This window comes from Scyliorhinus canicula, chromosome 13 (assembly GCF_902713615.1).
Source record: "Scyliorhinus canicula chromosome 13, sScyCan1.1, whole genome shotgun sequence".
Lineage (NCBI taxonomy): Eukaryota > Metazoa > Chordata > Chondrichthyes > Carcharhiniformes > Scyliorhinidae > Scyliorhinus > Scyliorhinus canicula.
The window spans coordinates 69,008,973-69,036,770 of NC_052158.1; the positions used below are offsets into that span (position 1 = coordinate 69,008,973).

Below are 27,798 nucleotides of genomic sequence, written 5' to 3' on the forward strand. Positions count from 1 at the left end.
AGCTGTATTCATGTTATCTTGATCCTATAATGTATAAGAATCGCCTTATTTTCCTGTAATATCGCAGACTTGGGACGGACTCAGCAGTTTGTAATTGACTGCTTTCCGACTCCAAGTATCAGCCATTTACTGCTAGCAGTCAGTTCAAATTCGGAAATAAAGTTCAGTTTTGCTTACCTAATGAATGCTGTTTGAATTTCTCTATCACAGTCAAGACGCGGGGAAAATATAAAATACAACACGTCTAGCCCCCTCCGCACCACCTCCCCATCTCTATCCGTCACTCCCCCAATCTCCCTGGCCGCGTCTCGCTTTTGGAGCTGGTGTGCCAGCATCTTTACATAGATTTACATAGAATTTACAGTGCAGAAGGAGGCCATTCAGCCCATCGAGTCTGCACCGGCTCCTGGAAAGAGCACCCTACCAAAGGTTAACACCTCCACCCTATCCCCATAACCCAGTAACCCCACCCAACACTAAGGGCAATTTTGGACACTATGGGCAATTTATCATGGCCAATCCACCTAACCTTCACATCTTTGGACTGTGGGAGGAAACCGGAGCACCCGGAGGAAACCCACGCACACACGGGGAGGATGTGCAGACTCCGCACAGACAGTGACCCAGGCCGGAATCGAACCTGGGACCCTGGAGCTGTGAAGCGATTGTGCTATCTACAATGCTACCATGCTGCCCCCTTGCTCGCCTTCTCCCCATATTCATACACCGCCCCCTGTGCTTTCCTCCACTGAGCTTCCGCCTTTCTGGTAGTCAATAGATCGAACCTGGCCTGAAGGCTACGCCGCTCCCCCAGCAATCCCTCCTCCAGAGCCTCCACATATCTCCTATCCACCTTCACCATCTTCCCTACCGATCTCTCCCTCTGCTCCCCCCTCTCCCTATGGGTTTGGATGGAAATCAACTCCCCTCTAATCCCCGCCTTCAATGCTTCCCAGACCGTCCCCACTCGGACCTCCCCATTATCGTTGGCCTCAAGGTACCTCTTGATACACCCCCGAACCCTCCCGGCCACCTCCTCATCTGCCAGCAGCCCCACCTCCAAGCGCCAGAGCGGACGTTGGTCCCTCTCCTCCCCCAGCCCGAGGTCCACCCAATGCGGGGCATGATCCGAAATGGCAATGGCAGAGTATTCAACATCCTCCACCCTCGAAACCAGCCCCCTGCTCAGGACAAAAAAATCAATCCTAGAATAGGTCTTATGCACGTGGGAGAAAAACGAGTACTCCCTGGCCCTTGGCCTCGCAAACCTCCAGGGATCCACCCCTCCCATCTGATTCATAAATCCCCTCAACACCTTAGCCGCCGCCGGCCTCCTACCCGTCCGGGACTTGGATCGATCCAATAGGGGATCCAGCACCGTGTTTAAGTCCCCCCCATGATCAGGCCTCCCACCTCCAGGTCCAGAATGCGGCCCAACATGCACCGCATAAACCCCGCATCGTCCCAGTTTGGGGCGTAAACATTCACCAACACCACCCGCTCCCCCTGCAGCTTACCACTCACCATCACATACCTCCCGCCACTGTCAGCCACCACCTTCAACGCCTCAAACGGCACCCTCTTTCCCACCAGGATCGCCACCCCCCCGATTCCTCTCATCCAGCCCTGAATGAAATAATTGGCCCACCCACCTCTTCCTCAGTCGAACCTGGTCCGCCACCTTCAGGTGTGTCTCTTGGAGCATAGCCACATCCGCCTTCAGCACCTTCAAGTGCGCAAACACCCGGGCCCGTTTGACTGGCCCGTTCAGCCCCCTCACATTCCAAGTTATCAGCCGGATCAGAGGTCTCCCTGCCCCCCTCCCCTGCCGTCTAGCCATAACCCATCCCCTGCCTGCCACTGGCCAGCATCCCCCGCTCAGCCGGCTCCTTCTGGCCATTTCAGCAGCAACCCGGTACACACCCCCCCCCCCCCCCCCCCCCCCCCCCCGGAGCTAGGACCCCTCCTAGCCGCGCCCTCCCCTCCGCAGCACTCCCGTGAGCCAGCTAACTTCTGCTGACCCTGGCGACTCCCGCCGCACCTCCGACCCCTCCCCACATGGGACTCCTCCTCCTCCTTCAACTCCCCCCCCCCCCCCCCCCCCCAAAGCTCCTGCGCGGAAAAATAACAGCCAGCAAAGGGCCGCGCTTCTCAGCCCCGACCTCGCCCCCCATCATCCCGCAGCGCGGGAAACCAGAGAAAAGCCTGCGCTTTCGCCCTGCCCAACCCCGCCTCCTCTAGGGCAACTCCCACCAGCTCCCCGCACTCCCAGTTTACCTCCCTGCCCGAACCCGTCCACCAGACCCATACAAAAAGACATAAAGACATCGCCCCACCCACCCTAAAGCCAACACACATCCTGCATTAAACAGAGAACCCCCTACTCCAGAGCAAAAATTAAACACAGACATTTTCATACAAAACCCCCATCCTTGACCCCCAGTTTGAGTCCAGTTTCTCAGCCTGCACAAAGGCCCACGCCTCCTCCGGGGACTCAAAATAATGGTGCCGGTCCTTGTAGGTGACCCACAGACGCGCCGGCTGCAACATGCCAAACTTCACACTCCATCTGTGGAGCACCGCCTTCGTCCGGTTGAACCCGGCCCTCCTCTTAGCCACCTCCGCACTCCAGTCCTGGAAGATCCGCACCTCCGTGTTCTCCCACTTGCTGCTCCGCTCCTTCTTGGCCCATCGGAGCACGCACTCCCGGTCAACGAACCAGTGGAACCGCACCAACACCACCCGCGGCGGCTCATTCGGCTTGGGCCTCCTAGCCAGTATTCTGTGGGCCCCCTCCAGCTCCAGGGGCCCCTGGAAGGACCGAGCTCCCATCAACGAATTCAGCATAACGACCACATAGGCCGCCAGGTCCGACCCCTCCAGCCCATCCGTGAGGCCCAGGATCCGTAAATTCTTCCGCCTCGACCGGTTGTCCAGCTCCTCGAACCGCTCCTGCCACTTTTTATGGAGCGCCTCGTGCATCTCCACCTTCCCCGCGACGGCCACGGCCTCATCCTCCCTTTTGGAGGCCTGCTGCTGCAGCTTCCGTTTGCGGCCCCCTGGGCTGTCTGAGTCTCCGTCAGCTCTCTGGTGGTAGCCTTCAGCGACTCCAGCAACTCCACCTTAAGCTCCTGGAAGCAGCGCCAAAGAGTCTCCTGCTGCTCCTGGGCCCACTGCCTCCACTCCTCGAGGCCTCTGCCGGCCGCCATTTTGTTTCCCTTCCCCCGCTTTTCCAGGGACGCTGCCACCGCTTTTCTGCTCACCCCACTCCTGGTCCGGACCATAGAACCCTGGGGATCTACTGCAGACCCCTTCCCACGTCGGGAATCGTCAAAAAAGCTCCGTTGGGGGCCCTGAAAAGAGCCCCAAAGTCCGTTTTTAGCGGGAGCTGCCGAACGTGCGGCTTAGCTCCGCATAACAGCAACCGGAAGTCCGAGTCGGTGCAGTCATGATGGACTGAACAGCCTCCTTCTGTCTCGTAACAATTTTGTGATATCTGCCACCGGGGTCTTAATTCCATGGAAGGCCTGCCGGTGGCCTCGCCAATGCCTGATTGGTTTGAGGTTTGGCGGGTCTTCCCGGAAAGATGCAGCACGAGTCGAGAGCCAGCGAGACCCCTATACCGTACCCAGATGCTGTCCCATGTTCTAATGTTCCATCTATCACTGCCTGGCTAACCTTGTTCTGACACACAACACACCTGACATTTGTTTACCTGCTTATTTTAATTTAATCGCTTCCTCATAACGTTCTCTCTTGAAACGTTCTCTCTTGAACAAAGAACTTGTATTTTTATTGGGACAACTATTTGCATACAGCAAGCTCCCCACAATTAGATCATCTGTGTCTTAGAATTTTGATGTTTGGATAAAGTAAAATGTTGGCCAGGACGCAAGGAGGAATTCCTTTGCTTTTCTTTGCAATGCTGCTGCATCATTTACAACCACCTGAGAGCTCAGTTTAACGTTTTATAGCAGAAAGAACCGTGGCACAGTGGTTAGCATTGCTGCCTCACAATGCCATGGACCCATGTTCGCCTCCGGCCTTGTCTATGTGGAGTTTGCATTTTCTCCCCATGTCTGCGTAGGTTTCGTCCGGGTGCTCCGGATTCCTCCCACAGTCCAAAGATGTGCAGGTTAGGTGGATTAGTCATGCTAAATTACCCCTTAGTGTCTAAAGGTTGAGTGGGGTTAGGGGAATGGGGAGGAGGAGTGGGCCCAGGTAGGGTACTCTTTCAGAGAGTCGCTGCAGACTCAATAGGCCGAATGGCCTCATGCATTCTATGCTTCTATGAAAGCAGCACTCCCTCAGTATTGCACTGGAGAATTAGGGTGCATTTTGAGTTTGGGTGATGACCCACAACCTTCTGACTTGAAAGGTAAGAGTGCAACCAATTGAGCTACAGGTGAAGCTGAAGTATTAGCACCCGCCGGGGTAGGAATCCATTGGTGTAGAAAGTCCTCCAGTGCCTCCGGACCGTCAGTCTGTCTCACTGTTACTTGCTATCCCCGCTGCAGATTATGGGATATTGCAATGTGGTAGATTGCTGCAGCGTTTACCTATGTAAGTGGCTGCACTTGTTGTTCGAGACATTACTGTCTGCTGCGACTGAGGTGTCGAAGCTTTTTATGTCCCATATGTGTGGGTGCAGGCGCAATGGGCCGAATGACCTCCATCTACGACATGACACATCTGTGATTCTGTGTCCCCATGACCTCTTGAGAACAACAGAGACAAGGTTCACCGTCTGTTAATTCGCTGACAGGGAACGGATTTGGTGCTCTGATTAGGAACTTACCCACCAAAAAGGCATTGACAGCGGCCCTTTTCAAACCTTCAGGCCCATAAAAGTCGGTGGCTGGAGTTCATAATGGAGTGAATAATGTGCTTTACAATGGCAGAGTGTTACATTGCAATAAATGCAATTCCCTTATAATCTTTAGGGAAGTGTTAACTTGTCCACAACATTGCAGGTGCAATATCTACAGTGTTGATGTTACAGTTTCAGTCCTTCACTGATGAGTGACAGAAGTTTTCCAGGTAGTTAGGAAGTGTCTCTGGCAGAGAGTTGCAAACAAGGGGGGGGGGGGGGGGCATAGTGGGAGGCAATTGAAGAGATATTCAGTTTTGATGGCCAGCTCTGTGCTACGCAGCCCATGTATTCTGACTTGAGTTCTTCCTTGTGGGAAAGCAGGCTAAAGCAGTCTGACAAAATCAAGGACAAAATAAACGGTGACACCCACCACAAGAATGTTTTGAGTTGCAGCTATTGCCTAGCATTGCATCAGTTTCCTGCCTTTTTATAAATCCAGTCCAGGCAGTTTTTTTTTTAATAAGTTCAGTAAGTGATATGCATCTAATGCCTTTTGCCTGTAATAAGTACAATTCCAATTTTTCACTTTTATTATGGCAACTTTCAAAACATGCTTCAAAAAGACCCATGCACCTCACTGATGGCAGCATGCCTAACATGGCCAAAACATGTTAGCCCCAGGAAGTGGGAAAAGCTGATACAACAATATCAACTTCCATTTATACGTTGGAGGTGGCGTCCTGTGTGGGTACGAGTTTGGAGGCATTGGTGACGGCCCCGCTCCCACTCCCCCCGGCAAGGTATTCTACGAGTCCGGTAGTGGTGGCTTCCCTCAAAATTTGGGGGCAGTGGAGGCGGCATAGTGGGGAAGTGAAGGCCTCAGTGTGGGCCCCGATACGGGGCAATCACCGGTTTGCACCAGGGAGAATAGATGGTGGGTTTTTGAGTTGGCACAGGGCAGGCATCAGGCGGATGGGGGACCGTTTCCTCGATGGGAAGTTTGCGACTTTAGAGGAGTTGGAGGGGAAGTGGGGTCTCCCCCCGGGAATGCTTTCAGGTATATGCAAATTAGGGTGTTTGTCAAGTGGCAGGTGGCGGAGTTTCCGCTACTGCCGCCTAGGGGGGTGAAGGACAGGGTGCTCTCGGGGACGTGGGTCGGTGAGGGCAGGATCTCAGCAATTTATCAGGTGATGCAGGAGGAGGAGGCCTCGGTGGAAGAGCTGAAAGCGAAGTGGGAGGAGGAGCTAGGGGAGGAGATCGATGATGGGACGTGGGCGGACGCCCTGCACGGCTCAGCTTAATTCAGCTGAAGGTGCTGCATAGGGCGCACATGACGGGGGCCAGGATGAGCCGGTTCTTTGGGGGAAGAGGGCAGGTGTGGGAGGTGTTCGGGAGGCCCGGCGAACCACACCCACATGTTCTGGGCGTGTCCGGTGTTGGAGGGTTTTGGAAGGAGGTGGCGGGGACTTTGTCCAAGGTGGTCGGCTCCAGGGTGGAGCCAGGCTGGGGGCTCGCGATCTTTGGGGTAGCATTGGAGCCGGGAGTGCAGGAGGCGAGAGAGGCCGTACCCTGGCCTTTGCGTCTCTAGTAGCCCGGCGTAGGATTCTCTTACAGTGGAGGGACGCGAAGCCCCCGAGCCCGGAGGCCTGGATTAATGACATGGCCGGGTTCATCAGGCTGGAGAAGGTCAAGTTCGCCCTGAGGGGGTCGGTGTCTTCCGGCTGTGGCAGCCCTTTCTCGATTTTCTGACGGAGGGTTAAAGGGTGGTCAATCTCAGCAGCAACCCCGGGGGGGGAGAGGGTAAGGGGGGGGGAAAGAGGTTAAGGGGGGGGTGGGTTAGGGGGCTGTCAAGGGGGTTTGTTTTTGCAACGGTGTGTTTGCTATTTTCTTTTTTGTATTATTAATTTATTGCTTCGTATTGGGGGGGGTCCTTCTTTCTGTTTATTTCTACACCTTGTTTACTTTATTGTTGGGAGAAAATTTGTTATTGAAAAATTTGAATAAAAATTATTTTAAAAAAAACTTCCATTTATACAGCACTTTTAACCGAGCAAAATACCTGAAATACCTGCGTGATAGAAAATTTTACACCGAGCGACGTGAGAGCTAATAGGAGACATGATCAAAATCTCAGTCGAAGAGGTAGGCTTGGAGGAGCGTTTGAAAGAGTTAGAGAGAAGAAAAGGTTTAGCAAGGAAATTCCAGATTTTACGGTCTTGGCAGATGAAGGCACGACCGCTGGTGGTGGAGTGATCAAACCAGGGATGCTGAAGAAGCTGGAATTGAAAGAATGCAGAGATCTCGGGAAGATTGTGTGACTGGAGGAGGTTACAGAGATTGAGAGGCGCTCTCTGGGAATGAATTGCAGATCAGAATATAATTGAGGTTTTTAACACTTCAATATATACGATCACCAATACATGGGAAGGTTGTCAACAATGATCAGATGTATTCCTGGAAATGTTACCACTTGAAATTTTTAATTCTTTTATGGGTATTGCTAGCAAGGCCAGCATCTATTGCCCATTCCAAGTTGCCCTTGAGGAGGGGATGGTGAGCTGCCTTCTTGAACTGCTGCAGTCCCTGAGGTGTAGGTACACCTACTGTGCTGTCATGGAGGGAGTTCCAGGATTGAACAACAGCAAGGAACAGAGATATATTTCAAAGTCAGGATGGTGAGTGGCTTTGACAGGAACCTCCAGGCAGTGATGGTCCCTGATCTGCTGCCCTTGCCCTTCTAGATGGTAGTGGTTATGGGTTTGGAAGGTGCTGCCTAAGGAGCCTTGGTGAGTTCCTGCTGTGCATCTTGTGGATGGTACACACGGCTGCTATTGTTTTGTCGATGGTGGAATGAATGTTTGTGGAAGGGGGAGCAATCAAGTGGGTTGCTTTGTCCTGGATGGTGTTGAGCTTCTTGAGTGTTGTTGGAGCTGCGCTCATCCAGTCGTGGAGAATATCCATCCTGACTTGTGCCTTGTAGATGGTGGACAGGATTTGGGGAGTCAAGAGGTGAGTTACTCCCGTAGGATTCCTAGCATCTGACCTGCTCGCTAGCCATAGTATTTTTATGACGAGCCCAGTTCTGTTTTGGTTCAATGGTAGTTCCCAGAATGTTGATAGTGGGGGAATTTAGCGATGGTAATGCCATTGAAGGTCATGGTTAGATTCTCGCTTGGTCATGAGATGGTCGTTGCCTGACTGTGAATGTTACTTACCACTTGTTGGCCCACGCTGGATATTGTCCAGGTCTTGCTGCATTTGGACATAGACTGCTTCAGTATCCGAGAAGTGGCAAATAGTGCTGAAGTTTCTGCAATCATCAGCGAACGTTCCCATTTCTGACCTTATGATGGAAGGAAGGTCATCGATGAAGCAGTTGAAGATGGTTGGGCCTCGGACACTCCCCTGAGGAACTCCTGCAGTGATGCCCTGAACTTCCTGCCTCTAACTCTACAAACCAGTTAAACCGCCTTGTTTTTCGCATCTCCAATATTTTTTTATCTAATAAACAAATCGTGCTCTAATAAATTGGGAAAAAATAGTTGCTTCATTGTATCGCTTTAACTTCTCTCCCTTGTTGCTTACACTTGCAACAGTGTGCAGGAGATTAATCTTTCATTCCTGGAGACTCCAGCACAATCCTAGAGGGCTGACAACCCTAAATAGGAGTGAATAACAGAGATTAATTGAGTGTTCAGATGATTTATGTGTGGAATAGTAATACCCGTAAGTGAGTTACACGTTGCCATTTCAACTGACGCATTTGGATGATTTATTTAGAGCGTAATATACCTGGTACTGATTACAGGCTGTAATTTTTAAAATCAATTTCCAATTAAGGAGCAGTTTACCTCCGCAACTCCACCTACCCTGCACATCTTTGGGTTGCAGGGGTGAGACCCACGCAGACACACGGACAGTGACCCGGGGCCGAGATTGAACCCGAATCCTTGGCGCCGTGAGGCAGCAGTGCTGACCACTGTGCCACCCAGTGTAATTTTCTTTGCTTAAATTTAGAGTACCCAATTCATTTTTTTCCAATTAAGGGGCAATTTAGCGTGGCCAATCCATCTACTCTGCACATTTTTGGGTTGTGGGGGCGAAACCCACGCAAACATGGGGAGAATGTGCAAACTTCACACAGACAGTGACCCAGAGCTGGACTCAAACCTGGGACCTCGGCGCTGTGAGGCAGCAGTGCTAACCACTGCGCCAGCGTCTGCCCTGCCCAGTGTAATTTTAATTGATGTATTTAGATATCTTGTTGTTTTATCAGCTGGCACAATTAAGGGATGTAACTGGACTGGCTTGAAGGAAACACCTAGCAGCATAATAGCATGTCTGATGAAATAAGGCCTTGAGACATAATAGCACACAAACAGTTCAAATTTTGATACTTTGTAAATTCTGGAGGCACAAACCACGTTGCAATTATTTTGCAAACATACAAATGTGGCAATGAATAACCAAGAAAATCTTTTTTCCCCCAATCAGTGTATTCTACTTCGCATTTTGCTACATTTAACTGTATCTGCCACACGTTTGTCCAGCCCACTAACCTCTCAAGTAGTCTTCAAACATATGTCCCGTGGAAAATCAATGAAACTTGCCTGTGTCGCAAAGTATAGAAAAGACCGCAGTGAATGTTTAATTAAACCTACTTGATATTCTTCCAGCAGCATCATGCCCATGACTATATCCTCTTGAATGGCACAGCCTACATTTTGCCTAAGAGGAAGAACTTAGTTCAGTGAGTCACATGCAAATTTCTTGAACCTCCAATGCAAAAGCAAAATACTGCAGATGCTAAAAATCTGAAATAAAAATAGAGAAACTGTAAATATTTAGCATGTCAGGCAGCACCTGTGGAATCCTGGAGCTGCCTCCCTAGCAGCACTGTAGGTATACCTACACCTCAGGGACTGCAGCGGTTCAAGAAGGCAGTTCAGCACCTTCTGAAGGGCAACTAGGGACGGGCAATAAGATCATAAGATATAGGAGTGGAAGTAAGGCCATTCGGCCCATTGAGTCCACTCCGCCATTCAATCATGGCTGATGGGCATTTCAACTCCACCTACCAGCATTCTCCCCGTAGCCCTTAATTCCTCGCGACATCAAGAATTTATCTATCTCTGCCTTGAAGCCATTTAGCGTCCCGGCCTCCACTGCACTCCGCGGCAATGAATTCCACAGGCCCACCACTCTCTGGCTGAAGAAATGTCTCCGCATTTCTGTTCTGAATTTACCCCCTTTAATTCTAAGGCTGTGCCCACGGGTCCTCGTCTCCTCGCCTAACGGAAACAGTTTCTTTGCGTCCACCCTTTCTAAGCCATGTATTATCTTGTAAGTTTCTATTAGATCTCCCCTTAACCTTCTAAACTCCAATGAATACAATCCCAGGATCCTCAGCCGTTCCTCATATGTTAGACCCGCCATTCCAGGGATCATCCGTGTGAATCTCCGCTGGACACGCTCCAGTGCCAGTATGTCCTTCCTGAGATGTGGGGCCCAAAACTGGACACAGTACTCCAAATAGGGCCTAACCAGAGCCTTATAAAGGCTCAGTAGCACATCGCTGCTTTTATATTCCAACCCTCTTGAGATAAATGACAACATTGCATTCGCTTTCTTAATCACGGATTCAACCTGCATGTTTACCTTTAGGGAATCCTCGACTAGCACTTCCAGATCCCTTTGTACTTTGGCATTATGAATTTTCTCACCGTTTAGAAAGTAGTCTATGCTTGGATTCTTTTTTCCAAAGTGCAAGACCTCACATTTTCTCACGTTGAATTGCATCAGCCATTTCCTGCACAACTCTCCCAAACTGTCTAGATCCTTCTGCAGCCTCCCCACTTCCTCAGCACTACCTGCCTGACCACCTAACTTCGTATCATCGGCAAACTTCGCTAGAATGCCCCCAGTCCCTTCATCCAGATCATTAATATATATGGTGAACAGCTGCGGCCCCAACACTGAACCCTGTGGGACACCGCTGGTCACCGGCTGCCATTCCGAAAAAGAACCTTTTATCCCAACTCTCTGCCTTCTGTCAGACAGCCAATCCTCAACCCATGCCAGTAGCTCACCTCGAACACCATGGGCCCTCACCTTACTCAGCAGCCTCCTGTGTGGCACCTTATCAAAGGCCTTTTGGAAATCCAGATAGACCACATCCACTGGGTTTCCCTGGTCTAACCTACTTGTCACCTCCTCAAAGAATTCTAACAGGTTCGTCAGGCACGACCTCCCCTTACTAAATCCATGTTGACTTGTTCTAATCCGACCCTGCTCTTCCAAGAATTTAGAAACCTCATCCTTAACGATCGATTCTAGAATTTTACCAACAACCGAGGTTAGGCTAATTGGCCTATAATTTTCCATCTTTTGTCTTGATCCTGGCTTAACCAGTGACGCCCACGTCCCATAAATGAATGATGTTAATTTAACAGTTAATGTTTAATGTTGATGATTTTGTTTTACCTAGGTCAAGAACCCACAATGGTGTCTCTTGCTTTCTTCTCCACAGATGCTACCTGATCTGCTGATCTCTCCAGCATTTTCTGTTTTTATTCCTCGAATCTTTTGTTCACCAAACATTAGGCTCAGTGAAATCTGAATCCTCTGACTTCATGTGGTTAGTGAATGTAGAAACGACCTACATTACCTGTTAGCCTCATGGTTTCTGTGATCAGGTTCCTATTCATTCTCATGTTTACAGTCCAGTTGACTTATCTGTTCTATTTCTCATGTAGCACGTGAAGCCACTCTGCAGAAGATTGAAGTTATTATTAAGGAGCAGTTTACAATGGAGATGAAGAACAAAGAGCATGAGATTGAGATCATAGACCAGGTAAAGACATCAGCTGTGTTCAATATCATAAGACATAGGAGCAGAATTAGGCCACTCGGCCCATCGAGTCTGCTGCACCATTCAATCATGGCTGATATTTTCTCATCCCCATTCTCCAGCCTTCTCCCCATAATCCCTGATCCCCTTACCAATGGCATTAATGCTGCAGCTGTTCAGATATATCCCATGAAATTCTGCTTCTGTTGGTTACTCTTGTAATAAAACTGCAGCATCCAATTAAGCAAACTACATAGCTATGAAGGGGTGAGTTCCTAATGTAAATTGGGAAACTACATTGAAGGATATGACAGTGGACAAGCAATGGCAAGTATCTGAAGAGTCACTATATAATTTGCATCAAATATCAATTTGTTTAAGATGCAAAGCACCACAGAAAAAGTGGTCCAACAATGGCTAATGAGAGGAGTTAATGACAGTATTAGTTCAAAGGAAGAGGCTTATTATGTTGCCAAAAAGAGTAGTCAGCCTGAGGATCAGTAACATTTTAGAATTCCGCAAAGGAGAAACTGTAAAATTGTTGAGAAAGGAGAAAAGAGAATATGAGCGTAGACTAGCAAGAGACATGTAAACAGATTGTAAACGTTTCCATAGGTGTGCAGACAGAAAGAGATGAGTGAAAGTAAATATGGGCCAATTGGAGGCAGAGACTGGCAAAATTATAATGAGATCGGGAAATGGCAGAGACATTAAATAAATAACTTTTGTGGAATTTAATATGGGCAACAGGGATCTCACCTGTCAGCTGGAGAGCCAGCCAAAGCATCATGTTGCCTCTTCAGGTAGAGTAGCTGCATTAAGAGAAAATCAGGCATTTACCTGGGCATTTATGAGCCTTCCCTGAGATCAAGGACCCCAGGCCAGGGCCAGAAGACCCGCCAGTCGAGAGCTGCTTGCCAATCAGATACAGTCAGTTCTGCATTGCTCAGCAGTGCCAGCAGGCAGATGGTAATTGTTGCTGGTAGTGGTCCATTTTAGTTCCCAGGATCACTGAGGGAGCCATATGGCGGGTGGGGGATTGCTGGGAGGCTGGTGGTCAGCAGCAAGGGCAGGTGTGTGGCTCGCAGCGGGCTCATCCTTCCCAATGCCAGGTCCTCAATCAGGCACTGAGTGCCTTTGAACGAGGGACCACTGGGAAGCCTTGGCATGAAAGGGTTGTCCTATGGGAATGGTTCAGCAGGGTGGGTTTGTACTCCTTGGCATTTAGAAGAATTAGAGGTGACCTTATTGAAACATATAGGGCGCGATTCTCCCAAAACGGGAGAAATCGTAAGGCTGGCGTCAAACCCGGGCGAGTTTGACGCCAGCGCGCCCCTTCCCGACCGGGAACCGATTATGGTCCCCGGTCGGGGCTAGCAGCCCGATGCCGCAAGCTCCGGCATCACGGGCTTAATGAATTTCGTTAAGCCCGCTTGCCGGAGTTAGCACCGGCTGACGCGTCATATGACGTCAGCCGCGCATGCGCGGATTGGAAGACTCCAACCCGCGCATGCGCGGATGACGTCATCGCGTTGCGGGCCGGGATGCCCCTCAGCCTCCCCGCGAATGGATACTGCGGGGCGGCGGAAGGACAAATAGTTCGCGGGCATCGGGCCCGCTGCCTGCGATCGGTGCCCACCGATCGCGGGCCCATGGCACCCTTGGCACGGCCGTGGTACTGCCGTGCCAATCGGTGCCATGGTTATAAAAAGCGAGTTGTTCCCGCCGTTTTTACGAATGGCCAGACCAGGTCTGTTTGCCGTTCGTAAAAACAGCGTAAAGGGCTGGGACTTCGGCCCATCGAACAGCTGTGAATCGCTGCCGGCCGTAAAAAAACGGCGGCAGCGATTCGTGTCGGGAGTTGGGCGGGGGGGGGGGGGGGGGGAATAGCGGGAGGGCGGGAAAAATGTCGGGGAAGGCCCTCCCGCTATTCTCCGACCCATCGTGGGGGTCGGAGAATTTTGCCCATAAGATCTGAGAAGGCTTGACAAGATAGATGCTGAGAGGATGTTTCATCTTGCAGGAGAATCTAGAAATAGGGGGCACCATTTAAAAGTAAGGGACTTCCCATTTAAGACTGAGATCAAGTATTTAATAGAATCATAGAACTCCTACGGTGCAGAAGGAGGCCATTCGGCTCATTGGGTCTGCACTGGCCCTCCTAAAGAATGCCCTACCTCATTCCCCCGCCCTCCCTATCCCCGTAATCCCACCTAACATGCACATCAAGGGACATGGCTAATTCACCTAACCTGCACATCTTTTGAAGCTTACTAAAATTTGAAATTTTCTTCCACAAAAGCATTGGGAACTGGGTGATTGAATATATTTAAGACTGAATCGGACAGATTTTTGTTTGACAAGAGAATTCATTGTTATGAGGGACAGGCAGAAAATTGGAGTTAAGGCCACAATCTGAACAGTCATGATTGTATTAAATGGCAAAGCAGGCTTCATGACCAAATGGCTGACTCTTGCCCCAGTTTCTTGTGATAGAATCCCTGCAGTGCAGAAGGAGGCCATTCAGCCCATCGAGTCTGCACCGACCCTCTGAAAGAGCACTCTACCGCTCTATCCCTGTAATCAAGCTTGCACATCTTTGGACTGTAGGAGGAAATCGGAGCATCTGGAGAAAACCCACGCAGGCACTGGGAGAACATGCAAACTCCACACAGATAGTCACCCAAGGCCAGAATTGAACCCGAAACTCTGGCGCTGTGGGCACAGTGCTAACCACCTTGCAACTGTGCTACCCACACGGTCAGTGGGGCCGAGCTGGAGATGGTTGACAGCTTCAAATTCCTAGGTGTGCACATCACCAACAATCTCCTGGTCCACCCACGTCGACGCTACGACCAAGAAAGCACAACCGCGCCTATACTTTCTCAGGAAACTAAGGAAATTCAGCATGTCCACACTGACTCTTACCAACATTTACAGATCCACCATAGAAAGCATTCTATCTGGCTGTATCACAGCCTGGTATGGCAACTGCTCGGCCCAAGCCGTAAGAAACTACAGAGAGTCACGAACGCCGCCCAGTCAATCACACAAACCTGCCTCCCATCCATTGACTGTTTACACCTCCCGCTGTCTTGGGAAAGTGGGCAGCATAATCAAAGACCCCTCACACCTGGCTTACTCACTCTTCCAACTTCTTCTCCTATTTCCTATTGGGCAGGAGATACAAAAGTCTGAGAACACACACAAACAGATTCAAAAACAGCTTCTTCCTCGCTGTTACCAGACTCCTAAACAACCCTCTTATGGACTGATCTGATCTCTTCACACATCTTCTCTACTGAATGGTACTACACTCCTGTATGCTTCACCCGATACCTGTGACTTATGTATTTACATTGTGTATTTTATGTTTGCCCTAAGTATTTTCTTTCATGTACGGAATGATTTGTCTGAACTGCACACAGAAAAATACTTTTCACTCTACCTCGGTACACGTGACAATAAACAAATCCCAAAAAATCTGATGAAGATGAATAGGCAGGAACCAGTAGATCGCGTTTCTTTGGATTTTCAAGAAGTATTGATGAGGTGCTATACAAGAAATTATTACATTGAATGGGGACTCATGGGATCAGTGATAATCTGTTGCCATGTATTGAGCATTGGTTAATGGATAGAAAAATGGTAGTGGGATATTGCAAACATCAGTCCTTGGGCCTCAGCTATTTACAATCTATATTAATGACTTCAATTAGGGGACTTAATGTAACATATTCAAGTTTGCTGATGATACAAAGTTATATGGGAGAGTAACCAATTAAGATGACACAAAATAAGGGGAAGTAGATTTAGGACTGAGTTTAGGAGGAACTTCTTCACCCAAAGGGTTGTGAATCTATGGAATTACTTGCCCCGTGAAGCAGTTGAGGCTCCTTCATTAAATGTTTTTAAGATAAAGATAGATAGTTTTTTGAAGAATACAGGGATTAAGAGTTATGGTGTTTGGGCCGGAAAGTGGAGCTGAGTCCACAAAAGATCAGCCATGATCTCATTGAATGGCGGGGCAGGCTCAAGGGACCAGATGGCCTACTCCTGCTCCTAGTTCTTATGTTTCTTATGTTCTTAATAGGCTGCAGAGGGATTGTCAACATCTTAGATGATGGGATAAGAATTTGTGGATAGAATACAATCTGGCAAATTATGGTCGGCTATTGTGAGAGACTGGGAAGTGTTGGGATTCAGAGGGACCTGGGTGTGCTTGTACATGTATCATAGCAGTTAACACACAGATACAGCAAGCAATTAAGAAGGCAAATTATATGTTAATTTGTTCCCAAGGGAGTATAAGAGTAAAGAAACTTTGCTACAATTATACAGGGAATTGGCATGGCCACACTTGGAAAACTGTGTGCAGTTCTCCTCACCTAAGTCAGGATATACTGCCCTAGGGTAAGTGCCATGAAGGTTCACGAGACTGGTTCCTGCAAGAGGAGAGATTGAGCAGGCCTTTATTTAGATTGAGTTCAGAAGAGTGAGAAGTTATCTAATTGAAATACATACATTTCTCAAGGGACTTGATAAGGAATATGAAGAGAGCGCTGGAGTATGGCATTGAGATAGAGGATCAGCCATGATCATGTTGAATGGTGGAGTTGGCTCGTAGGGCGAATGGCCTACATCTCCCACTATTTTCAATCTTTCTGTGACGGGACAGATAGTGAGAAAATCTTTCCTCTGGCTGGGGAATCGAGAACAGCCTTAGAATAAGGGATCGACTATTTAGGACTGAAGGGAAGGGAAGTGTTTTCACTCAGGATGATTGTGAACTCAAAGAGCTGTCAGCCCTCAGTCAGTCGTTGAGTATGTTCTGGGTAGTGGTTGATGGGGATAATGCGGGAAGGTGGAGTTGAGGTAGAAGATTGGTCAGGATTTTGTTGAACGGCAGAGGATACTAAAAGTAGCGAACGGCCTCCCCCGCCTCCTGTTTCTTCTGTTTTGATGCAGTGGGGTCCATCAGGAGACCCAGCAATTTCAGAAATTCTGTATGTTCAGTGTGCTTTTAGAATTCATATCGTTTGCAGACGAGGACATTTCTAACCAGTTTCTTTAAAATAAATGGCTGAATATCTGTTTGTTCCTAAAGCGTCTGAACGAGGCCAGAAGGATGATGGACAAACTTCGTGCCTGCATAGTGGCCAACTACTACGCTTCTGCTGTGCAGCCCAAAGTTGCTGAGGTAAGGAGGGGGAAGCAGGTAATTCATCCGACCAGAGCACAACTTTACATAGTGGGGGGCCCGCCTGACCCAGGTGTGAGTGGAATTGTGTGAGAAGACGTTGGACGGTTGCCCCAATGTCATCGTGCACCTGCGCAATATTTTGGTTCGTAGGCAGGCACGAGGGGCAGAAGCGTGCCCACCGACAATCAAACAGGCAATTTAGCCCATTAAAGGGCCATTTGTAATTTTACATGGCCCATCTGCTTTTGCAGTTGGTGGGCACGTTTGACCAATTGGCCAGGCGTTTTGGCTGCAGCCTCGATCCAGGGTGGGATGAAATGTCAGAACTGAAATAAAATTTGAAAAGGAGCCTGAGGACTGAGATTTGCATTTGAATGTGATCTCCAGACACCGTTTGCTGCGTTTTTCCATCGCAATTTAAGTCTGCAGCTCCCTGAGACAGTTCTGCATCGGTTGTCCCCCTGTGGCAGCACATTAGAAGTGCCAGTCTGAGGGGCAAGGCGGCGCAGTGGTTAGCACTGCTACCTACGGCGCTGAGGACCCAGGTTCGAATCCCAGCCCCGGGTCACTGTCCATGTGGAGAATGCACGTTCTCCCCGTGTTTGCGTGGGTTTCACCCCCACAGCCAAAAGATGTGCAGGGTAGGTGAATTGGCCACGCTAAATTGCCCCTTAATTGGAAAAAAAATTGGATACTCTAAATTTATAAAATAAAAGAAAAGTGCCAATCCGCACCCTCCCTTCTGCTCTCTTTCCACTCCCCCTGGCAGCTCTGAACTTTTCCCGCTGGCTGTCTCTTAATTGGCCATCTAGCATGTAATCGTGTTCTAGGGCTGCACGCGCATTTCATGCCTGCTTCCAGGCCCGTCAAATACACGCACCCAAGCCAACAATTTAGATCCAGATTTGTAGCCCCCAATGTTGCCATGCAATTAAGGTGATGTTTCTTGGTTCAGTATCTGCCTGATCTTGTAATAGCTGCCGGTGGGATTACATAAACGTGATTGATTGTGATGCTGATCCAATCTGTTCAAATCAATAATCAGAAATTTAAAATCTCATTAATTAACTGTATCGTTGAATTTAAAGAGAGAGCATGAGATTGTGCGGTATAAATTAAGTTGATGTCAAGGCAGTGGTTCCCAACTGGTGTGCTGCGGCAAACTGGTGTGCCGTGAAGTTTGCTCAAGTGTTCTGCGAAATCAGAGGCTAGTCAGAGATGATCCAAAATTCTTGCTCTCCCTCCCTGCTTTTATAGCCATGAAATTGCATTGAAATATCTATTTAAAATTTTAAAAATCACAATCCGTAACTTGCCAGCTCTGAGGCAAGTGTATCTGCAGGGTACCCACAGATGTGCTGGGGAACTTCCCAGGTAAGGATTGCATGGCATTTGACTGGGAAGTTCAAACTTCCAATGGGCATTGCCCTGCCGTGGGAACCATCTTAAAATGTGACTTAAATCACAAACTTTGGATGGTTCTGACTGTGTTCCAGCAATACTAATGCAGAAGCAGTTAGAAAAATTAATACCACCTAGCTATCGAAGAACTATCGTACTGAGCTACTCTGAAGGCCCATGGGACCCTCCTCCCCGCCCATCTGCTGACTCCCCCACTTCTACACCTCCAGACACTTTCTGTCATACAATTGTCTTCTTGGCTTGGCAAAGATCTCTGGACTTCACAGGGCCTTTAAATTTAATAAAGGGGTGCGTAGCCTACCTAACTGTGATTGAGCCACCCTCAACTGTAGGCTCCAGGGTCAGACAGCACTACATAGATCTCACCTGAACTGAGTCGGAATGTCGGGCATTTTTAAAAAAATATATAATTTTTATTGGAATTACAGAAAATATAAAACGTAACGACAAACAATGAAATGCAACAAAATAACCCATAATAACTGTAACACCCCCAGACCGTATCGACGCATGTATCACATCCCCCCACCCCCCCCAACCCCAATGAACAACAAAATAACTTAAAAATAAATTAAAATTAAATAAACAAACATAGTCATTGTCCCCCCCCTCCCCTTTTCCCCTCCCCCTTTCCCCCCCCCCCTTTCCCCCCTCCCCCCCGGGTTGCTGCTGCTACTGTCCCTGTACCCTATCGTTGAGCCAGAAAGTCGAGAAAAGGTTGCCACCGCCTAAAGAACCCTTGTACCGACCCTCTCAGGGCAAATTTGACCTTTTCTAGCTTAATGAAACCCACCATGTCATTGATCCAGGTCTCCACGCTTGGGGGCCTCGCATCCTTCCATTGTAGCAAGATCCTTCGCCGGGCTACTAGGGACGCAAAGGCCAGCACACCGGCCTCTTTCGCCTCCTGCACTCCCGGCTCCACCCCAACCCCAAAAATCGAGAGTCCCCATCCTGGCTTGACCCTGGATCCCAACACCCTCAACACCGTCCTCGCCACCCACTTCCAGAACTCCTCCAGTGCCGGGCATGCCCAGAACATATGGGCATGGTTCGCTGGACTCCCCGAGCACCTGACACACCCGTCTTCACCCCCAAAGAACCTACTCATCCTCGTCCCAGTCATGTGGGCCCGGTGCAGCGCCTTGAATTGGATGAGGCTAAGCCGTGCACACGAGGAGGAAGAATTACCCCTCTCCAGAGCATCAGCCCATGTCCCGTCTTCGATCTGTTCCCCCAGTTCCCCCTCCCACTTAGCTTTCAGCTCCTCTACTGACGCCTCCTCCGCCTCCTGCATAACCTTGTAGATATCAGATATCTTCCCCTCTCCGACCCAGACCCCCGAAAGCACCCTGTCGCTCACCCCCCTCGCGGGAAGCGAAGGGAATCCCTCCACCTGCCGCCTAGCAAATGCCTTTACCTGCGGATACCTGAACATGTTCCCCGGGGGGAGCCCAAATTTCTCCTCCAACTCCCCCAGGCTCGCAAACCTCCCATCAATAAACAGGTCCCTCAGCTGTCTGATGCCCACTCTGTGCCAACCCTGAAATCCCCCATCAATGTTCCCCGGGACGAACCTAACGGAGCCTCCATCGAGCCCCCCACTTCTCCCCTATGTCGCCTCCACTGCCCCCAAATCTTGAGGGTAGCCGCCACCACCGGACTCGTGGTATACCTCATAGGAGGGAGCGGCCACGGCGCCGTTACCAGGGCCCCCAGGCTTGTATCTCCACAGGACGCCCTCTCCATCCGTTTCCATGCTGCCCCCTCCCCCTCCATTACCCACTTGCGCACCATCGACACATTGGCCGCCCAATAATACCCCGAGAGATTGGGTAACGCCAGCCCCCCCCCCCCCCCCCCCCCCCCCCCCCATCTCTACCCCCCTCCAAGAAGACCCTCTTCACCCTCGGGGTCCCATGCGCCCAACCAAAGCTCATGATGCTGCTAGTCACCCTTCTAAAAAAGGCCCTAGGGATAAAGATGGGCAAACACTGAAAAAGGAACAAGAACCTCGGGAGAACCGTCATTTTGACGGACTGCACTCTACCCGCCAACGATAGCGGCACCATGTCCCACCTTTTAAATTCCTCCTCCATCTGCTCCACCAGCCTGGTAAAATTAAGCTTATGGAGAGTCCCCCAACTCCTGGCCACCTGCACCCCCAGGTATCTGAAACTCTTCACTGCCCTCTTAAATGGGAGTCTCCCAATTCCCTCCTCCTGATCACCCGGGTGTACTACAAATACCTCACTCTTGCCTAAATTTAACTTATAGCCCGAGAAGCCCCCAAATTCCGCTAACAGCTCCATCACCCCCGGCATTCCCCCTTCTGGATCCGCCACATACAACAGCAGGTCGTCCGCATACAGCGATACACGATGTTCCTTCCCACCCCGCACCAGACCCCTCCATCTCCCTGACTCCCTCAACGCCATAGCCAAAGGTTCAATCGCCAGTGCAAAGAGCAAGGGGGACAGGGGGCACCCCTGCCTGGTCCCACGATAGAGCCTAAAGTACTCCAATCTCCTTCCATTGGTAACTACACTTGCCATCGGAGCCGCGTAGAGCAGCCTCACCCATTTGATGAATCCCTCCCCGAATCCGAACCGCTCCAGCACCTCCCACAGGTACCTCCACTCAACTCTATCAAACGCTTTCTCCGCATCCAGCGCCACCACTATCTCCGCCTCCCCCTCCACTGCCGGCATCATAATAACATTTAGCAGTCTCCGCACATTCGTGTTGAGCTGCCGTCCCTTGAAAAATCCTGTCTGATCCTCGTGTATCACCCCTGGCACACAGTCCTCTATCCTGGTGGCCAGGATCTTCGCCAGCAACTTAGCGTCAACATTGAGGAGCGAGATAGGCCTGTATGATCCACACTGCAAGGGGTCCTTATCCCGCTTCAGGATCAGAGAGATCAGTGCCCGCGACATCGTCGGGGGCAAAGCCCCCCCCTCCAATGCCTCATTGAAGGCTCGCACTAACAGGGGGCCCACCAGATCCGCATACTTTTTATAAAATTCCACCGGGAACCCGTCCGGCCCCGGCGCCTTACCTGACTGCATTTGTCCAATCCCCCTGACTAGCACCTCCAACTCTATCGGCGCCCCCAGCCCCTCTACCAGCTCCTCTTGAACCCTTGGGAAACATAGCCTGTTCATGAAGCTCTCCATCCCCCCCTCCCCATCGGAGGTTCTGACCGGTACAGTTCCTCGTAGAAGTCCCTAAAGACCCCATTTACTTCTGTCCCCTTCTGCACTACATTCCTACCCCTATCCGTCAATCCACCAATTTCCCTAGCCGCATCTCGCCTGCGGAGCTGATGCGCCAACATCCTGCTCGCCTTCTCCCCATACTCATATACCGCGCCCTGCGACCTCCTCCACTGTGTCTCCGCCTTTCTGGTGGTCAACAAGTCAAATTTGGCCTGCAAACTACGCCGTTCCCCCAGCAACCCCTCCTCCGGTGCCTCCGCGTATCTCCTGTCCACATCCAGGAGCTCCCTCACCAGTCTCTCCCTCTCCTTCCTCTCCCTCCTTTCCCTATGGGCCCGGATGGAGATCAGCTCCCCCCGGATCACTGCTTTCAGAGCCTCCCAGACCATCCCCACCTGGACCTCCCCCGTGTTGTTGTTATCCAGATACCCCTCAATACTTCCCCGGACCCTCCTACACGCCTCCTCATCAGCCAGCATCCCCACATCCAGGCGCCAGAGCGGGTGCTGGTCCCGCGCCTCCCCCATCTCCAGATCAACCCAGTGCGGAGCATGGTCTGAAATTGCTATGGCCGAATACTCGGCATCCTGCACCCTTGGGATCAATCCCCTGCTCAGGACGAAAAAATCTATTCGGGAATAGACCCTATGGACATGGGAGAAAAAGGAATACTCCCGCGCTCTCGGCCTCCCAAACCTCCAGGGATCCACCCCTCCCATCTGGTCCATAAACCCCCTCAGCACTTTGGCCTGTCTCCTACCTGTCCTTGAACTGGACCGGTCCAGTGGGGGATCCAGCACTGTGTTAAAGTCTCCCCCCATGATCAGGCCCCCTGCCTCCAGGTCCGGAATGCGGCCCAACAAGCGCCTCATGAAGCCGGCATCATCCCAATTCGGGGCATATACATTAACCAGCACCACCGTCTCTCCCTGCAGCCTACCCTTCACCATAATATATCTGCCCTCCATGTCCGACACCACCTCAGCCGCCTCAAACGCCACCCTCTTCCCCACCAGAATCGCCACCCCCCGGTTCTTCGTGTCCAATCCTGAGTGAAAAACCTGCCCCACCCACCCCTTCCTCAGACGAACCTGGTCCGCTACCTTCAAGTGGGTCTCCTGGAGCATAGCCACGTCCGCCTTCAGCCCCTTCAGATGAGAAATTACCCTAGTTCTCTTAACCGGCCCATTCAGCCCCCTCACGTTCCAGGTAATCAGCCGGATCAGAGAGCAACCTGCCCCTCTCCCCCGCCGGCTAGCCATAGCTTATCGACTGCTCGCCCCAGGCCAGCTCGCCCCGCCTGACCCGTTCCCCATGGCGATAACGCCTCTCCTCTACCCCCCCCCGGCCCACACCAGCTCCTTCCTGGCCATTCCAGCAGCAACCCGGTATCCCCCCCACCCCCCCCAGGCTAGGGCCCCTCCTAGCCGCGACGCACCCTCCATGGTACTTCCGTGAGTCAGCTGACTTCTGCTGACCCGGCAGCTCCCGCCAAAACCCATCTCCTCCCGGCATGGGGTCATCCCCCTCTTGTCACACCTCCTTGGCACCGCTTCAGCGCGGGAAAGAAAACCAGTGAAGGCCACGCCCCCACCTCCAGCTCCGCCCCCCCGCCCCGCAGCGCGGACATCCAGAGGAAAGCCCGCGCTTTCACACTGCCACACCCCACCCTTCTGACGCAGTTCCCCAAAATCCAGTTTCACCCCAAACCCCAGCCCCGTACAGAAGAGAACATATAAAGCACATACCCCCAACGTTCCCCACATACCCCACACCCATACCCAACAGACAAACCCACCCGGAAATAGAGTAAAAAGAAAACCAGCATAAAAATAACACCTGTCAAAATTGAAGAACAGCAACAGCGAAAACAGCAACGGCCATAGTGTGTCCCCAGACCCTAGTTCGAGTCCAGCTTCTCCGCCTGTACAAAGGCCCACGCCTCCTCCGGGGACTCGAAGTAGTGGTGCCGGTCCTTATATGTCACCCACAGACGCGCAGGCTGCAGCATTCCAAATCTGACCTGCTTGGCATGCAGCACCGCCTTCGTCCGGTTGAACCCGGCCCGCCGCTTTGCCACCTCCGCACCCCAGTTCTGGTAGATTCGCACCACCGAATTCTCCCACTTGCTGCTCCTCTCTTTCTTGGCCCAGCGCAGCACACACTCCCGGTCACTAAATCGATGGAACCGCACCAGCACCGCCCGCGGGGGTTCATTTGCCTTAGGCCTCCTGGCCAGCACTCTGTGAGCTCCCTCAAGCTCCAGGGGCAAATGGAAGGACCCCGCTCCCATCAACGAGCTCAACATCGTGGTCACGTACGACGGGAGATCCAACCCCTCCAGCCCCTCCGCCAGGCCCAGGATCCTCAAATTCTTTCACCTCGTGCGAACGTCCAGTTCCTCCAAGCGGTCTTGCCACTTTTTGTGAAGTGCCTCGTGCAACTCTACTTTCCCCACGAGGACCACGGCCTCCTTCTCCCGCTCAGCGGCCTGCTGCTGCAACTCCCGAATCGACACCTCCTGGGCCGCCTGGGTCTCAAGCAGCCTGTTGGTAGTCGCATTCAGGGAGTCCAGCAACTCAGCCTTCAGCTCTGCAAAACAGCGCAGAAGAGAGGCTTGCTGCTCCTGCGCCCACTTTCACCAGTCCTCGGGTGTTCCGCCGGCCGCCATTTTGTCTTTCTTCCCCTGCTTTTCTTGGGGAGCTGCTGCAGCTTTTTCCTTTGCCCCACTCCAGGTGAGCACCATAAATTATGGGGAATGCTCCTCTAGACACCTTCCCCCACTGGGATTCGTCGGGACAGCGTCGACTGCTGCTAGAATTCAGCCTTCATAAAGGCCCTCAAGTCAGCTTGAGACCTATAAGCTGGCCCTTCCCCCGCCTGCCTGCTTGTAGAGGCTTTTGTTTGCTGCTGCTTCCGCCCAATCTTGCACTGTTTCTGAGGGTCTGATAACCAAGAAACATACTATTCCTGGGGGAAAGTACTCCTCGAACATTCACCTACGGCTTTTCATCGAAATTCCAACCTGTGCCGCCCAAAAAGGAGCTCTTTTCTGTAATCTTGGGCAGGAGCTGCCTCTGTGTGCTCACTCACTCCATGCTGCACACCGGAAGTCCCGGAATGTCGGGCATTTTAGGATCGCCTGGATTTCCAGGTAAGTAATTTCAAGCAGAGTGACAATCTGACTCAATTGCCACTCTGCCATAACTTACGATCCAGTGTACCTTTATTCATTTTCCTTTTAAGAAACTATTGTGCTTGTCGACACTCTGTGGAAACAAGATCAACGGTTTGTGTGGACGTTTGTGTAACCAAACAAAACGGTATTTGCACGTTCTACTATGAAACAGGACAATGCAAAACACAAACAGGGATAAAGGAAACACTGCCAGATCAAGATTCGTATGCAGTATATCATATACACAGCCATGGAGAAGTACTTGAAGAAGAGAAGTGAAGAAGCCCACTCTGATTCCAATGTAGCCAAAAGCACCAGAACTTCAAGAGGAAAAAGTGAGGTTTGGACATAGACAATACAGTGGCAGCTGCTTGGCCCTTGCAATTTTGTGGACTGGTGACACCTCGTCTTGTCCCAGAATGCCTGATTTTCAGTGAGAAGCTCACAAATGCTGCAATGGTGCCAAGTACGTTGAAGTACCATTTGAATACAGAAAAGTTTCGCTTGCAGAATGGTGTGCAGTTCTTCAAGCACCTGTGGCTCGTGGCAAAATCAAAGAAGTTGTACAGCATTGCTGAAACCGTAATTCTGCCGGCATGCGGTATTCTGAGAGTAATATTGGGAGCCCGCCAAAGAAATCAACAAAGTTCCTCTTTCCGGTAATACAATTAAATGGCAAATTGACAAAATGTCAGTTGACAATGAACAGATGCTTTAAGAGAAATTAGGAATGTGTGGAAGATTTGCGTTGTAGATTGATGATTCCACTGATACTAATGGACACTGCCCGCTCATCACCAATGTCAGGTTTGTTGGCAGGGATTCCATCAAAGAAAAATTCTTCTTTTGCAAATGATTGCCCAGTCACATGACCAAAGAGGAAATCTTTTGCGCCATCACTGCTCATCTGGAGAAAAACAACCTTCACCGGACCAAGTACATAAACATCTGCACTGATGGGGGCAGCTTCCATCACAGGGAAGGTCAAAGGATTTATGTGTAAAGTGGGAGAACAGAATGCTGACATCCAGCTCAGCCACTGTACCCTGCACCCTGAAGACCTTGTTGCTTCATTTGTTGGAACCAAGTATCAGGGTTTACGCATGCACACAAGTGCAGTGGCTATCTCCAGGGTAGGTCCTCTCCTGTGTTTACAAGCTCTATGACGTGCCAAAAGAGTTTTAAGTCTGTATGAATTGCCACACAGATTTGATATGTAATGATTATTGGTATGGCAAGCTTGCATACCTTTCAGATATATTCAGCCATCTGAATGAACTGAAAGTTAAAGAGCAGGATCTTCCGTTGGCCGACGCCAATATTAGGAAAGGCAGAGACGTCAATGTCTTCTACTACACATTTTTTGTGAGTGCCATTAGCGGGCCTGACCCGCCATTCTCCGGGGCCTCCGCAATTCTCCGCCTCCACTGGGGGGGAATTTCTGGTGGCAAGGTTCATTGTGCTTTCAAAAATTGTGAAACAGGCGCCCTGGCTGATGAGGGGGAGAAAGGGGATACGGAAAGTGTCCAACATCGCCATAGTGCACTGACAGTTGTGACGCTGGCTGGGGTGGCTTCTGCCAGGGTCGGGGTGGTTGTGGGGAGGGGATACCGGGGGGCAGCCAGGAGGTGGACTGTGGGGTCGGGGTGGACAGGCACAGAACACCATTGCCGCAGCCTGCCAGGCAGCCATGCAGCTGTGCACGCCGCTGAATGCCCCCGCGAATCTAGCGCCATGGGTTGTATGGGTGCCCCTCCAGGCCACTTGTCCCAGGTATCTGTTATAATCTGCCTGTTTACCACTGACTGAGGACTAATGGCAATCCCACAATCCTTGGGGAGTATGAGCTTCCCCAATGAGGGGGCGGAGAAATCATTCGCAGTCTCTACATAAATAGAGCTGGCCAGCATGAGAGGAATGAGCAGCAAAGGAGTACTGCTGCTGTTGTATATATATGTAATTGTAAATAAAGTTATTTCTTTCTATTCTACAAACTCGTGCTGGATTCTTCGTGGCCCTCACAAAAGTACCCTTTGGCCCCAGTCAACACATTGTGCTCCAGCGCAACCAGTGCCATCTTGTTTGCTGGGATGAGTGTGTGTGGGGAGTGGACTGCTAATAGGCGGCTGCAACTTGTCAATCTCGAGTGTCAATCCCGACACTAGCGAATCCAAATCGTTTTCCATTGGAATCGATCGTGTTCCACATGGCGCCAATGCTAGCCCCTCAACGGTTGCTGGATTGGACCAGGTGTTGCGTCGGTTTTCTTGTTGTAGAATTCCACAAATCCAGCCCCGCGCCAACACTTCTCAGGAATGGAGAAAATGGCTAGAAATTCGGGAGAAAAATAGGAACATTCTGACTGCCCCATATAAACTTCAAGGCTTCAGATCAAAACTGGTCCTTTTTCAGGAAAAAGTGGTAAATGGTTCGAATTGAGATGTTCAAAGTGACATCATTAAATCCCGCTGCAAAACCATACTCAAGCTCACCACCATGCATCAAAAATGTGAATGATATTTCGCACTCCATGAATATGGAAGACTTTGACTGCATATCCGATCGTTTAGTTTACTTTCTTTTGAAACACCAAAGAAATTGTCATTAAAAGAACAAGAAGAATTCTCCGAGCTCAGGTAGGATTTAACACTGAAACTGAAGTTTGCAAAGATGCCTCTGGACACATTTTGGTTGTTTGCGGGATGAGAATATCCATCCATTTCAGATTGTGCTTTAGCAGTACTCTTGCCGTTCCCCGCAGTCTACTTGTGCAAGTTCTCAACAACAGCAGCAAGATTTGCAGGTTGTCCTGTCATCAGTTTCTTCCCGAATCAAGAGATTGCTGACAGAGGCAGACACAGGTGTCGCAAGAACATTGTCAGTAAGATGCTGCTCATTTGCATTTTGCTCTGATTTGTATGCTTTTAATTTCAGTAAGTGTTTTCTTTAATGAAGAAGACATTGAACATTTTTATTGTGTTACGAATATGAACTTTGATAGTTGCAGATTTGTTATGGGTGAGGTGTTTTCAGAACCCCAAAATGTATCATGTTGTTCAACCAACCTCCCCCTTTAATGGATTGTTGCTTTTCCAGCACACGGCTTGTTCC

At 50.4% G+C, this 27,798-nt stretch overlaps 1 protein-coding gene across 1 annotated transcript in view; it reads left to right on the forward strand.

The window, feature by feature from the left end:
• The window catches only part of yeats2 (YEATS domain containing 2), a 189,478-nt gene that overhangs the window by 11,233 nt on the left and 150,447 nt on the right, over nucleotides 1–27,798 (forward strand). The window contains 2 exon segments of the mRNA XM_038815545.1: nucleotides 11,569–11,666; nucleotides 16,771–16,863. Of these exon segments, the coding sequence (XP_038671473.1) occupies nucleotides 11,569–11,666; nucleotides 16,771–16,863 (191 nt within the window).